The sequence below is a fragment of the Phoenix dactylifera genome, chromosome 7 (genome assembly GCF_051530095.1).
Source record: "Phoenix dactylifera cultivar Ajwa chromosome 7, Ajwa_hap1_PhDact_Kaust_v1.1, whole genome shotgun sequence".
In the NCBI taxonomy this organism is placed as follows: domain Eukaryota; kingdom Viridiplantae; phylum Streptophyta; class Magnoliopsida; order Arecales; family Arecaceae; genus Phoenix; species Phoenix dactylifera.
Window position 1 is genome coordinate 16,160,952 of NC_143196.1, and position 14,385 is coordinate 16,175,336.

General features: G+C 34.9%; 1 protein-coding gene across 3 annotated transcripts in view; it reads left to right on the forward strand.

The window, feature by feature from the left end:
- Window positions 1-14,385, forward strand: part of AST91 (sulfate transporter 91) — a 45,870-nt gene that overhangs the window by 2,938 nt on the left and 28,547 nt on the right. For 2 of the 3 annotated variants that reach the window (XM_008777593.5, XM_026800766.4), the window contains exons 6-10: window positions 12,500-12,613; window positions 12,720-12,836; window positions 13,519-13,645; window positions 13,763-14,049; window positions 14,139-14,329. In XM_008777593.5, the coding sequence (XP_008775815.4) occupies window positions 12,500-12,613; window positions 12,720-12,836; window positions 13,519-13,645; window positions 13,763-14,049; window positions 14,139-14,329 (836 nt within the window). The remainder of the gene's footprint in view (window positions 1-12,499; window positions 12,614-12,719; window positions 12,837-13,518; window positions 13,646-13,762; window positions 14,050-14,138; window positions 14,330-14,385) is intronic. The other variant, XM_026800767.4, reaches the window with a different exon arrangement.

Below are 14,385 nucleotides of genomic sequence, written 5' to 3' on the forward strand. Positions count from 1 at the left end.
ATCCGCAACTCAAAAATTGAATTTGCAACCTAATTATAGGTAAGTAAACAACCCTTCATTTGGTTTCGAGTATCCATTTATATTCCAATAATAATCAAATGAGAAATTATCTCCCTTTACTATGCACACGCTACAAAGAATGAGATGACAATTAACCTCAATAGAGAATATTACTTGAGCTATGCTCTATAAGGGCCTTTATTGGCTATAGTCTTGGTACTAACTACCAATAATGAAAGAAAATATCTTTGAATGTAGTTTGTAGCTCCTCTTTTTGTGGAAAGATGGAGGTGGATTTTAGAAATCGGTGGGTATTTGCACATGTATATACTATTGAATAATTGTAAGAAATTTTAGTATGGCCACATATTTTGTTAGATATCATCATAAATTTTTAATATTTTCATGGTTTGTTCATTTTTCACGCATCCCAAAATTTTAGAATTTTTATCCTTTTTATACATGTTGTGTTAATTTTCTTGAAAAATTTTCAACTTTTACATTTTATTTGAGAGAGCTATATCATTATATAAGTTTGAAACAAGAAAATAAAATCAATTTATACTTAAATAACAACTTGTTAATTAACACCATAACTAGAAACCAATGTGAGGATGATAGTGTTATTTTGATGATTAACAAGCAATTATCTAGAGCATGCTATAAGTTAAATTGATACTTCATTTATAAGTTCATTACTCTCAGTATATTTGTTTAAATTGAAAATATATATATGTTCTTGTTCATTTGAATGGATCTAACCTTGAGAATGCAGCAAAGTGTGGATTGAGTCGACCCAAAGATTGTTTGAGTCGACCCCGGCACATCAAGAAATCATTTGGCACACTCCTGCAAAAATGGCACAGATGAACAGTTGGTTGGGTCGACCCAAGGTAAGCATGAGTCGACCCAAACTTCAAGAACCTCAAAACATGAAGGAAAAATGGTTCTCTGGATTTACTGAGAGGGTCGACCCAAGATGAAGTTGAGTCGACCCAAGCTTGAGTCGACCCAAAGAAAGGTTGAGTCGACCCAAGTGAAGAAAGGCTGAAATTCAAGGCTCTGAATTTTCTGAAGCTGACCTTGGGTCGACCCAAGAAAAATGTTGAGCTGACCCAAGGTTTGAGTCGACCCAAAGAAAGGTTGGGTCGACCCAAGGCAACAGAAGGCTGAATTTCAAGTTTCTGTGTTTTCTGAGAGGGTCGACCCAAGGAATGTTTGAGTCGACCCAAGTGAAGGTTGGGTCGACCCAAGGACAGGTTGAGCCGACCCAAACACGGGCTGAACATAACGGCTAGTTGTGCAGAAATGCTTTTTGGACTCCCAACGGCTATAAACGGCTAGTTTCTTCAATCCAACGGTCAGAAAGGACTATTTGGAGGTTGGAGAAGTATTTAAGAGGGAGTATTCATCAGAGGAAGCAAGCTTTGGGGAAAATACATCAAGTGCATTCAAGAGAGAACCCTAGCAAGGCAAGCTTCATCCAAGGGCTTCATTCAAGAATCAAAGAAAGGGGTTGAGCAGATTCAAAGAGGCATCAAGAGCTCCATCCTCCCTTGAAGAGTGAAGCATCCTTGACAAAGAAGAGAGAAGCTACTTCAAAGCGATAAATATTTTCTAACTCTTCTTTGTAGTTCATATTGTTTCATTTGCTCATTTAGGAGTTTGAATCTTTCTTCTTGTTTATCAAACTACTTGTAATAGGTTGTTGGTGAACCCGTAAAACCAACATAGGTTCGTTGGTGAGCCCGTAAAACCAACATAGGTTTTTGGTGAACCCGGAAAACCAAAGTGTATAGGTTCGTTGGTGAGCCCGCAAAACCAACAAAGGTTTTTGGTGAACCCGGAAAACCAAAGTGTATAGGTTCGTTGGTGAGCCCGCAAAACCAACAAAGGTTTTTGGTGAACCCGGAAAACCAAAGTGTAAAGGTTCGTTGGTGAGCCCGTAAAACCAACAAAGGTTTTTGGATTGTGAGCCCGGAAAACAATCCAACTGTAATCCGCAGGATTATAGTGAATTCCCAAGGGGACGCTTGGGGAGTGGACGTAGGTGCTAAGGAGAGCACCGAACCACTATATATTGTTGTGTTTGTGTTGTGCTTGTGCTTACGTTTATTTTTGCATCATCTTCTATCTTTGCACTAGTTTAAATCATTCAAATAGTTTAAGGAAGCATCCACCGCACTTAATTAAGAAAACGTTTAAAGCACCAAAATTTAGAAGAAACCAATTCACCCCCCCCCCTCTTGGCTTGTCACCTTGGGCAACAAGTGGTATCAGAGCAAGGTGCTCTAATAGTGCTCATTGATCTAACAATCAAGAGTTAAAGATCATGACAACCCAAGTGGGATGTGCAATGAGTGAGGGGCAATTCACAGATAGACCTCCACTATTAGATGGTATAAACTACACACATTGGAAAGCACGCATGCGCACTTTCATTCAAGCACATGACTGCGATCTATGGAGTATCATAGTCAATGGGCTACACACAAATGATAATCATGATAAGAAAATGGCTCAGCAAAATGCAAAAGCCATGAATATTCTATATTGTGCATTGGATGATAGTGAACTTGATGACATATCTTTTTGCATGACTGCTAAAGAAATATGGAGTATACTTGAAGCTAAATATGAATGCACTAATGTTTCTAGTGACATTGAAATTATCTCAGAAGAAGAAGAGCAGCAAACTGAAAATGAAGATCTTTGCTGTGTGGCACATGGAGATGAGGTGTGTACTCGAATACAAAGTGATCTCTCATTCAAAAATCAAGTACATACTGAAACTCAATCTGATTTTACATTTGATGAACTTTATGATGCTTTTCATGATCTATACTTTGAATATAAGAAGCTTAGGTTAAAGAATAAAAAGCTAAATCAGAAAAATCTATCTCTTGCTGAAAGCTATGATATAACTCAGAAAAATAATAAATTACTTTCAGAAGACAATGAAAGGCTAACTAAAGAAGTTAACAAATTTAAGTCTATAGTTGAAAAATCTACTATCAGCTCTGAAAAACTGAACTTAATGATAAATAATCAAAGAGCTGAATTTAAAAAGGCTGGATTAGGATATCAATCTTGGTACACACAAAAATCCCTTAATGATATATGTGTTAAATCCTCCACTATCTATCCTAAAACGGATTCTAATTTATCTGGTGAAACTAATAAACAGAAACAGAAAACTGAAAATTCATTATCTGTTTTTGCTAAATCTATGTTGTTTAAATTTAGCAAAAGTATGCAGAAGTATATTACTTGCAATCCTAAAACCTGCAAACTAATAGACAAAATGGTAATTAAGAGAATATGGGTTCCAAAAGGAACAATTATAGCTAACCTGCAAGGACCCAAAAGAGCTTGGGTTTCTAAGTTGAAAACATAATCATTTTTAGCAAATGTGTCTAGCTATCCAAGATTCCAATGAAAGATGTTAATTTAGACATTGGGTGCTCTAGACATATATTAAAGAATGAAACTTAAAATATACTTGAGAAAAGTAATTAAAATAAAAAGAATAATGAAATTAGTAATCCTTGCATCTCATCATTCTCTTTGCCTTAGTATCAAATTAAAACATGAATTGCAGGTATTAATCAATTTTGTGATATAGGTAATATTTTTAAAAATATAATCAAATCACTTCATTTTATAGTATGCCTTATTTACTGCTGGATAAGTTGCTAAATGATTAATCAATTTATTAAGAATAACTCTATGAATTCTCTATATGCTTGATTGAGAGTTTTTATCAATGGTATTATCTTATTGATCATAGACATGAGAATGTATACTTGGTATGCTTTTAAATATATGCACTATGAATACCAAGATTAAAGAAACCATCCTTGGCACATAGAATCAACTCATGCTAGTATGTACTTACTCCCAAAAGATCTTGCCATAGGCCCACTTAGATTATCTACTTAAAGGTCAAAGTTTTGCTATGCATGCTAACTAAGGAAACAAACAAAAATCTTTTCTAAATCTAAAGATGTTGTTTCCATCTCTAAGTTTTCAAAAGCTTACGTTGGATTTATTCTTGGAAAATAAAACTGAAGTATTTTTCTGTATTTACTAAATCTTGTAAAAGTGTTTCAAATGATAAAGGTTTCCAAACTGTGAAGATAAAGAGTATCATGGCACAGTGTTGAAAACCAAAATCCTGATAAAGGTTATACAGAAAATAATATTAAATCCAACGATTTCAGCACCAAGGACACCATAAGTAAAATAGAGTTAATAGAATTCTTGAAGAAATGCAAAAGATAATTATGTATGATAGTCATCTACTTAAATAATTTTTAAAAGACTATCATCACTGCGTGTCATACATATGATCTCTCTTAAATCTATTTTTTTGATGAAAACTTCTTTTGATCTTCTGAAAAATAGAAAAAGAACTATTGCATATCTCTCATATTTTTCAGTCGTACATGTTATGCTTGATATGTTCCCATGAAAATAATGCCAAATCTGATAAAGATATTTCTATCCTTGGATATCATTCATCAAGCAATGCATATAGAACATTCATGAAAACTTCTAGTTGTAGAAGTATCAATTCACTTTATTCTTTATGAGACTAATGATTTATTATCAAAATACTAAAAACAAATTATATATATGTATATGGTTAATCTTTTACATATAACAATCTGAAAACATGTTAATAATTAGAACCAAATTGAGTTTTTCAGAAATGCACTTAATGAAGAAAAATTGATGACTACTAAAAGACTAAATCAAGAAAAGATAAAATAGATCTTGATGAGATTCTTGTATGATTAGAAGTAAAGATCACCATTATCATTTGCTTGCTTTATGAGCTTTATATGCTATCAAATGAATGTGTAGAACTCACCCCTATGTGGTTATTTCATTAAAAAGGAGATCTATGTAAAATAACCACCATACTTAAAAATACACATTACATATATGATAAAGCAATATGTGATTTGGTACAAGCATCAAAAGCATGATATATAAAAGCTTAAGTAACCTTTTTGATAGAAAGTAATAGTGATAAATCTATGCATCAAAAAGAAGAATTTGTAATATCTTATTTGCTCAAAGTATGCATTGATGACATCATTTTTGGGTTCTACTAATGAAGAATTATAATGAAGATTTTACTTAGCTCATGTAAGGTGAGTTTGAAATATGTGTGATGAATGAATTAACATCTTCTCTCAATCTCCAAATTAAGACAAACAAGAAAGGGGATCTTCATTGACCAACGGTAGTCCACAAAAAAATTCTTATAGAAGATTGGCATGAAGAAGGTACATCTATGACCCCATCTTGTAGAATTTGAAAAGGATGAGCAAAGTAGATCTATTGTTTAAAGCTGTATTGAAGCTTGATAGAATAATTATTTCATCTTACAGCTAATAGACCAGAATGTATGCTCATTATGTGCACTTGGGCAAGACTTCAATCTAACTTTAATGAATCTTATTTTATTGATAACAAATAAATCATAATCTGAATTTTTGATAGAAACAACTGATTAAGATAAAATTGATTAAAACTTAGCTAATATGTCTTATTGATAATTATCTTAAGGAAGTAGAATCTAAGCAAAGGCAAATACTCCAATCTTAAGGAAAAGTAAAACAAGCATAATATATTCGGGACATTTGGAAGGAATAAAATCCATAATTAATTACACTAAAACAGGAAGAATTCGAAGTAAACATTTTAACCCTTCTATATTGCTCATCATAGGGATGGTGCCAATGGGGAGGCTAGTGGTAGTACCCGGCACTATTTGACCCAACTATTCGGTGTAGGGCATATTAGGGACGGCACAAGAGGGAGGCTAGTGGTAGTACCTCGTGCCCCTTCCCAACTCCACCGGATAGGGAGCAAATAGAGTATAGAGCATAAGAAAGTAAAAATGAAAGACAAAGTAAATGAAAGTATATAAGAAGAATCAAGTCAAAATGGTTAATCACTTGAAAACATACTTTAAGGAATATATCAGTGCGAAATTATATTTAAATAGGGAGAGTTTATTTGAAAAGAACTGATTTTGATCCTTGACATTCTTGTTCTTAGTATTTTAATGCATGACTTAACACATGATATATTTTACTAAATAAAATGTTAATGTAAGAAAAACAGAATTAATTTTGATGCCTTGGTTGATTGCTCTGATACGCATCCGAAACATATCTTTTCTTATCATTAAAATGTACTAATATTGGTCTAAATGATGTGTCTTTCAATGATCTTGATTACAAGCAAACATTTTTAAATATATGATTATGTTTTGATATTTAAAAATTCATTGAGCTTCATGTATACATTGCTGAAAAACTGTGATTAAGAAATTGAATTCTATAAATACACGTACCTCAATGATCATCTATAAAAACTGTGATTTAGAAAATCTCTTTTGATATTCACTAATGAATCCTAATTGACTTGATCTTTAGAACTTAAATTGTGTGCCAATTCATATTTTTATGTATCAAATTGTGCTTATTTTCTAAAGGGATAAAAGAAAGTTTGTAAAAGAACTCTAAGATGTATCAAAAACTACATGAATTCACATTTTGGTACTTGTGCCCCAATGCTCTTTTTATCATAAAAGAACCTTGAAGTCATTAAAAGTTAATGATCCAACATGATGATATGACTTTCAAGTATATAAGTTTTGATCTTTCACTCTGAAAATTAATTAAAATTACTCTCCTGTTGATAAAATACTTAATAAATTGGGCAAAAGGTCTTAAACGAACAAGCTTTCATACTTAGTGAAGAGAGAGTAGATTTTCACTCATGTCCTTCCTTGAATATCATTCATGGTACTCCTTGAAATAACTTGAAAAAGATTTCATCTACACTTGATTTCAAAACTATCTTTGGAATCTACATTTAGAGATCACTTCTGGCTTATATCCTAAATATCTCATTCCTAAAGCCAAACACATAGAAATAAGATATGATTTTATTAGGGATCATGTGCAAAATGGAAACATATGTATTGAGCATATATGTACTGAAAAACAATTAGCTCACATATTCACAAAATCCTTGAGTGAAGATAGAGTCTGCACGCTAAGGAGGAAATTAGGCATATGTGATCCTTTTTATTGAAGAGATATAAAAGGGAGCAAGCAATCTCATGATACATTCCTCCCATTTCTAAAAACCCATGAAACATGAGTCAAACTTGTTATCTATAGATTCCTTACTCATGTATAATTGTTCCAGAAAGAATTTATAAGGATTGGAAGCAAGAAAAATTTTTAGAAGCAAAAAGGAAGAGAAAAGAAAAATTCTGCACTTGGGTCAACCCAACCCAGAATAGGGTCGACCCAACGTTGAGTCGGATTGGAAGCAAGGAAAATTTTTAGAAGCAAAAAGGAAGAGAAAAGAAAAATTCTGCACTTGGGTCAACCCAACCCAGAATAGGGTCGACCCAACGTTGAGTCGACCCAAGAAGTTTCTTGAGTCGACCCAACGTCGGGACCCCACTGTTAAAAGGGGGACCCGTGAGCTATCTAGGGCACTGTTTACCCTTTGTCTTCTTCCGAAAACCCTATTTTCCACTCTCAAATCTTCTCCAATCATCTCCAAACAGTAGATTACTTCAATATCTTGGAGAAATGGGACCCGAGAGAGCCGTAGCCAAGCAATCCGAGAGAGTCTCACGATCTATGTTTAGAGCCTAGGCTAGATATCTAGTTCTCATATGTATCTTGCTTTTTCCCATATGTATCTTGTTTTTTTCCTTATATCTTTAAATCTTGATTGAGGAACATTGTACTTATCTTTATTTTGGGCATTAATGTATGAAAATGTTCCTATTTTGATCAATGAAGTCTGAAGTTTATTCCTTATTGCATCCTTTCCCATATATATGTTTTTGATGATAACAAAAAGGGGGAGAAGAGAAGAAAAGAGTATATAAAGGGGGAGAAGAAAAGATAGAGTATTCAATTTAAGAAAAGAAAGAGCACTTCATTTGAGAAGTAAAGAAAGAGTATTAATTTTGGGAGAAGTAAAGATATGTATAACAAAAATGGGAGAAGTAAAAATAGTGTTTAGAGTATGTTAAGAAAAGAGGAATAAATGGGCAAACAAATTGGAAATCATATAAGAAAGCTTATACATTTAAGGGGGAGCAATTTGTAACAATGAAAATCATCAAATCAAAAATTTCTATCACAATTCAGAATTTGGCAAATAAAAATTCAGAATTTGGCACGCACCTCTAGCACCCCGATACATAAGCTGAAACTCATATTTTATCTCAAATTTTTGAAGTTTCATTGCTAATGAATTATAAATGAAAGGGGGAGCAATTCAAAAAGTCAAATTGGCAACATTTGAATGATATAGGGGGAGATTTCACAAGGATATATGAAAAGCTGAAATTCAGCAACTTAATCCCTTTTATAAACTGATTTTAAAGACAAGTATCAATAGGCTTATACTCTTTATTTTGTAATCATCAAAAAGGGGGAGATTGAGGATGATAGTGTTATTTTGATGATTAACAAGCAATTATCTAGAGCATGCTATAAGTTAAATTGATACTTCATTTATAAGTTCATTACTCTCAGTATATTTGTTTAAATTGAAAATATATATATGTTCTTGTTCATTTGAATGGATCTAACCTTGAGAATGCAGCAAAGTGTGGATTGAGTCGACCCAAAGATTGTTTGAGTCGACCCCGGCACATCAAGAAATCATTTGGCACACTCCTGCAAAAATGGCACAGATGAACAGTTGGTTGGGTCGACCCAAGGTAAGCATGAGTCGACCCAAACTTCAAGAACCTCAAAACATGAAGGAAAAATGGTTCTCTGGATTTACTGAGAGGGTCGACCCAAGATGAAGTTGAGTCGACCCAAGCTTGAGTCGACCCAAAGAAAGGTTGAGTCGACCCAAGTGAAGAAAGGCTGAAATTCAAGGCTCTGAATTTTCTGAAGCTGACCTTGGGTCGACCCAAGAAAAATGTTGAGCTGACCCAAGGTTTGAGTCGACCCAAAGAAAGGTTGGGTCGACCCAAGGCAACAGAAGGCTGAATTTCAAGTTTCTGTGTTTTCTGAGAGGGTCGACCCAAGGAATGTTTGAGTCGACCCAAGTGAAGGTTGGGTCGACCCAAGGACAGGTTGAGCCGACCCAAACACGGGCTGAACATAACGGCTAGTTGTGCAGAAATGCTTTTTGGACTCCCAACGGCTATAAACGGCTAGTTTCTTCAATCCAACGGTCAGAAAGGACTATTTGGAGGTTGGAGAAGTATTTAAGAGGGAGTATTCATCAGAGGAAGCAAGCTTTGGGGAAAATACATCAAGTGCATTCAAGAGAGAACCCTAGCAAGGCAAGCTTCATCCAAGGGCTTCATTCAAGAATCAAAGAAAGGGGTTGAGCAGATTCAAAGAGGCATCAAGAGCTCCATCCTCCCTTGAAGAGTGAAGCATCCTTGACAAAGAAGAGAGAAGCTACTTCAAAGCGATAAATATTTTCTAACTCTTCTTTGTAGTTCATATTGTTTCATTTGCTCATTTAGGAGTTTGAATCTTTCTTCTTGTTTATCAAACTACTTGTAATAGGTTGTTGGTGAACCCGTAAAACCAACATAGGTTCGTTGGTGAGCCCGTAAAACCAACATAGGTTTTTGGTGAACCCGGAAAACCAAAGTGTATAGGTTCGTTGGTGAGCCCGCAAAACCAACAAAGGTTTTTGGTGAACCCGGAAAACCAAAGTGTATAGGTTCGTTGGTGAGCCCGCAAAACCAACAAAGGTTTTTGGTGAACCCGGAAAACCAAAGTGTAAAGGTTCGTTGGTGAGCCCGTAAAACCAACAAAGGTTTTTGGATTGTGAGCCCGGAAAACAATCCAACTGTAATCCGCAGGATTATAGTGAATTCCCAAGGGGACGCTTGGGGAGTGGACGTAGGTGCTAAGGAGAGCACCGAACCACTATATATTGTTGTGTTTGTGTTGTGCTTGTGCTTACGTTTATTTTTGCATCATCTTCTATCTTTGCACTAGTTTAAATCATTCAAATAGTTTAAGGAAGCATCCACCGCACTTAATTAAGAAAACGTTTAAAGCACCAAAATTTAGAAGAAACCAATTCACCCCCCCCCCTCTTGGCTTGTCACCTTGGGCAACACAATGGGATGAGCAATGATACAAAAATAGGATGAAATGTGGCATGTGTGTGTGTGTATATACATATGTATGCATATATGTACACACATACACCACATATATATATACATGCATGCATGCTTGCATGTATTTATACCTTACATAAATCTTTGAAATATATAATAATCAAACTTGAAAGAGAACATATGCAAAAAAAAACTTTTTTTTTTGTTTGTTTAACTTGTGGTAAAAGCAAGATCAAATTTAGGATATTTCTAGTACCATCAAAATTAAAGAGAAAATGGTAGAAATTCTCAAGTTCTTGAAAATATGATTTATAGGTCATTGCAATGGCTAGTGATTGAAAGAAAGACAAAATGAGATTTGATTTGTCTCAATCGATATAAAAAGAAGGGAATGCTTGAAATGTTCAAAGATTTTCAAAGATCTTGTCTTGTATTTTGAAAAAAGATATCGGTATCCAAGTTGACATGGTCCATCCTAAAATAGCTACTACTATTTTTTTTTTTTGTGAGAAGATCCTTGAATTTAATTATTAATTCGTAAATTTATTAATTAATACATCCATTCAAGAAAGTAAAAAAATAATTGAAAAATAGCAATTAGTATATTTACATTGTTCTAGCTAATATTTCAGGATTTATTAGGTTATATTGATCAAGATAATAAAACCCAACATTTTTTATATATTAATAAAAGCTATATACTGATACAAGCTAAGATCTTAGCCAACATGTCCATGTTTCACCCAACTACACTTGTCCATCTATAGTTAGTATATAAAATATCTTCTGATACATGGACACCTCTTTTTATTTTGAAAATAAATGGAAGAGTGGCTACAAAGTCCCATCTTTTTGTTACAATGAAAATGAAGCTCCAAAACATGCCATTGGGGATTATTTTTAGCGACTTTACCATCTCTACCATTGGCCAAATTATATGGGATCTTAGCCACCATTCTCCTAAAAAAAGTGCATAAATGCACATTAGACAAGAGTCATAGGTATCCATGCTTTCTTTCATATGCATCACATGTGCGCAGTATTGGTACTTGGCGAAATGCACATGACTAATTAAAAGACAAACTTAAAGAGGTGTTCTTTTAGAAAGTTCTGCAGATGCCCAATGCTAGAAATATTTCAAGAAATGCACATGACCAATGGATCAGCCAAAACTATTATTTGGAAATAAGAAAAATCTTACAGAGAGCTCGTCATTATAAATGATGCCTCTATTTTAGATTGGGTCAAGCAGACCAGCCTCATTCATACACCGGTGGAGTTGCATCAGAGTTGGATCATATAAGATCCAAGCAACACTGGGCATAGTCTGTTTTCAACCAGTGGGTACAAATTTTGGGCTCTGAGTTGGTTTATATGTGGTCCAAGTTTGCTCTAACTGAGCCAACACAACCCATTTTCGTAATAATTTAACTTAAATTATCAATTTTGCTACTGTGCTTCCTTAGTTTTCTCCAAAAGATAGATGCTCCGCTCAGTTTATGGCAATACTGAATTCACCTCCAAGCTGGATTATATTTACTTATTTTGTCTTGAAGTAGGATGCCTCCTTTGCTTTTATTAGTCTTGCATGGTGTTTTTTTTTTGACCGACATTATGCATCAAACAGATGGAAGAAAATATTTTACAGTGGTAACGATTAATAAAGCAATTATAATCTTGAGCATCTTGTCATGTTCTGATAGGCTCTGAGGGGTTAGTCTAAATGCACTGACTTTTTTCCACCGAGTTTTGCAGATAAATTACAGCGGATGGCTTTGTCCCATTGGAGAATGCGAACAGAATTGCTCTTATAAAACTATTTTCCTTGAAACATTTTTTCGTGTTAGATGACAAACATGAGCATGATGCTGTCTCGAATAATGTATTAAAAGAATTAAGGTCCCTAAAAGATCTAGTGAAGAGGAAAACCTCTACCAGCATAGATACCTTAGCAGCAAGTTAGCACCTCCCCGACAGAGTTAGTGTGGTTATGGTTCTTGGTTAGTGCGGTCTTTGAATGTGGGACATGTAAATACTACGAGTATCAAACAAAATAATAAATGAAATGCCAATGTCACGTAATCCAAACTACTTATCCTTGTACGTTAGCCTAATCTCTTTACGTCCTCCATTTTTTCCCTTAATATTAGCTCAAAGAGCAAAGCCATTTCTTAGAAGTTAACCGCAATATACACAAGATGAGTATACTAGATAAATTTTTCTGAAATGGTATAAAACGAAAAGCTAAATACAAGTAACTATTACTTTCTTTCCTGAAAGTAAGCACTATAATTAGCTTATTGGTGAGAATTCTTTTTTGTAACATATGATCTGACACAGAGCATGAGAAGACCAAAGCTTTTCTGGGTATCAGCTGGAGCTCCACTGACATCTGTTGTCCTTTCTACTCTTCTTGTCTTCCTTTTCAAAGCTCAGAATCACGGCATCAGTATTGTTAGTATTCTTAAATGACCAACTTCATAAACTCTCTTATTCTTTATCTGTACTTGCTAATCTTTTTTTTTTTTGTATGTACAATCTTCTTTGGATGGTTATACAGATTGGACACCTGAAATCTGGACTCAATCGTCCTTCCTGGGACAAATTACTCTTTGACAGTACCTATTTAGGCACTATAATGAAAACTGGGCTTGTTACTGGGATTATCTCCCTCACCGTAATTCTCTTCACATATTTAACTTCTAGTTTATTGTGCTGTGTATACTATTTGTATCCATCATGCACACCAACACACACAAATATACTCGCATAAACAGAGAAATTAAGTACAAGCCACAAGATGCTTCAATGGTTGTTTTTTTTTTTACTTCAATCGATTTTCTGATAAAGCCATATGAGTAGTTATGTAAGAGTTTGCTCACATTTAACTCTATCTTGGAAACAAGCCTAATATTTTTTCCATAGGATAGTCGAAGGCATCCATACCCATGTTTTGCTTATAGTATTTGGGCTCATTGCGAGTGCAAGGAAAATAAAAGGGCTACTCCGTTTTTTCCTCCTAAACAGTGAGGAAGTAGTCTGTACTGACATCTACTTTAGACAACTATCTCATATCCAAAATAGACTAGCAGTTCTCATACTTTCTAATGCATATGTTATATATATGATTTTCCTGGCACTACCTAGCATATAGACATTGAAGATGCAACTGGAACTGTGCATCATAATGTTTTTTACAATAGGAAAGACAGCATAATCTTGCCCCCAAAATGAAGGCTTGTCCTTTTTCAAATATGTGACGTGTATCATGAGCATGCATGTTCGGGCGCACCACTATAGTCATAGAGTTGTTTCTCCCTAAAAGAACTAAATAAAATTTACTCTCTGTGTTTGTTCAGGAAGGAGTTGCAGTTGGAAGAACTTTTGCTTCGCTCAAGGACTACAAAGTAGATGGGAATAAGGAGATGATGGCCATAGGGTTAATGAACATTGTGGGTTCCTGCACTTCATGCTATGTTACAACAGGTAACCTCAAGAGAACATTGCAGTTAAGGAAAGCTCTCATTAGTGATGCGTCTCATTGCGTCTTCTCAAGGCCAAAGGCCCTCTAATGAAGTACTACGCCAAATGCGTGAACTGTAGGAGCTTTTTCCCGTTCGGCCGTGAACCATCAAGCAGGATGCAAGACTGCACTATCCAACATAGTGATGTCCATGACGGTGATGTTCACCCTACTCTTCTTGATGCCGCTATTTGTGTACACCCCCAATGTTGTGCTTGGTGCCATCATAATTGCAGCTGTTATGGGACTTATTGATGTACCTGCGGCGTACTACCTATGGAAGATGGATAAGATTGACTTTATTGTTTGCTTATGTGCATTCCTTGGTGTCCTCTTCGTTTCTGTACAAGATGGGCTTGCCATTGCTGTAATGACTGTGTTTGTTGTGCCTGTTTCATTTGATGCATTGTAGCTGCTCTATGACGACTGATATTATTGTTGGTTTGATGCATGTAGGTTGGGATATCAATATTCAGGATTCTTCTTCAGACCACCAGGCCTAATATAGTAATACTAGGGAACATTACAGGGACAGACATCTATCGAAATCTTCAACACTACAATGATGCCCGAAGAGTTCCTGGCTTCCTCATCCTAGCCGTGGAAGCTCCCATTAACTTCACAAATACCACCTATCTCAACGAAAGGTTTACTACAAATGACTTGTTAATCAACTACATCTGCAAGCAACAGTTGATTTTGG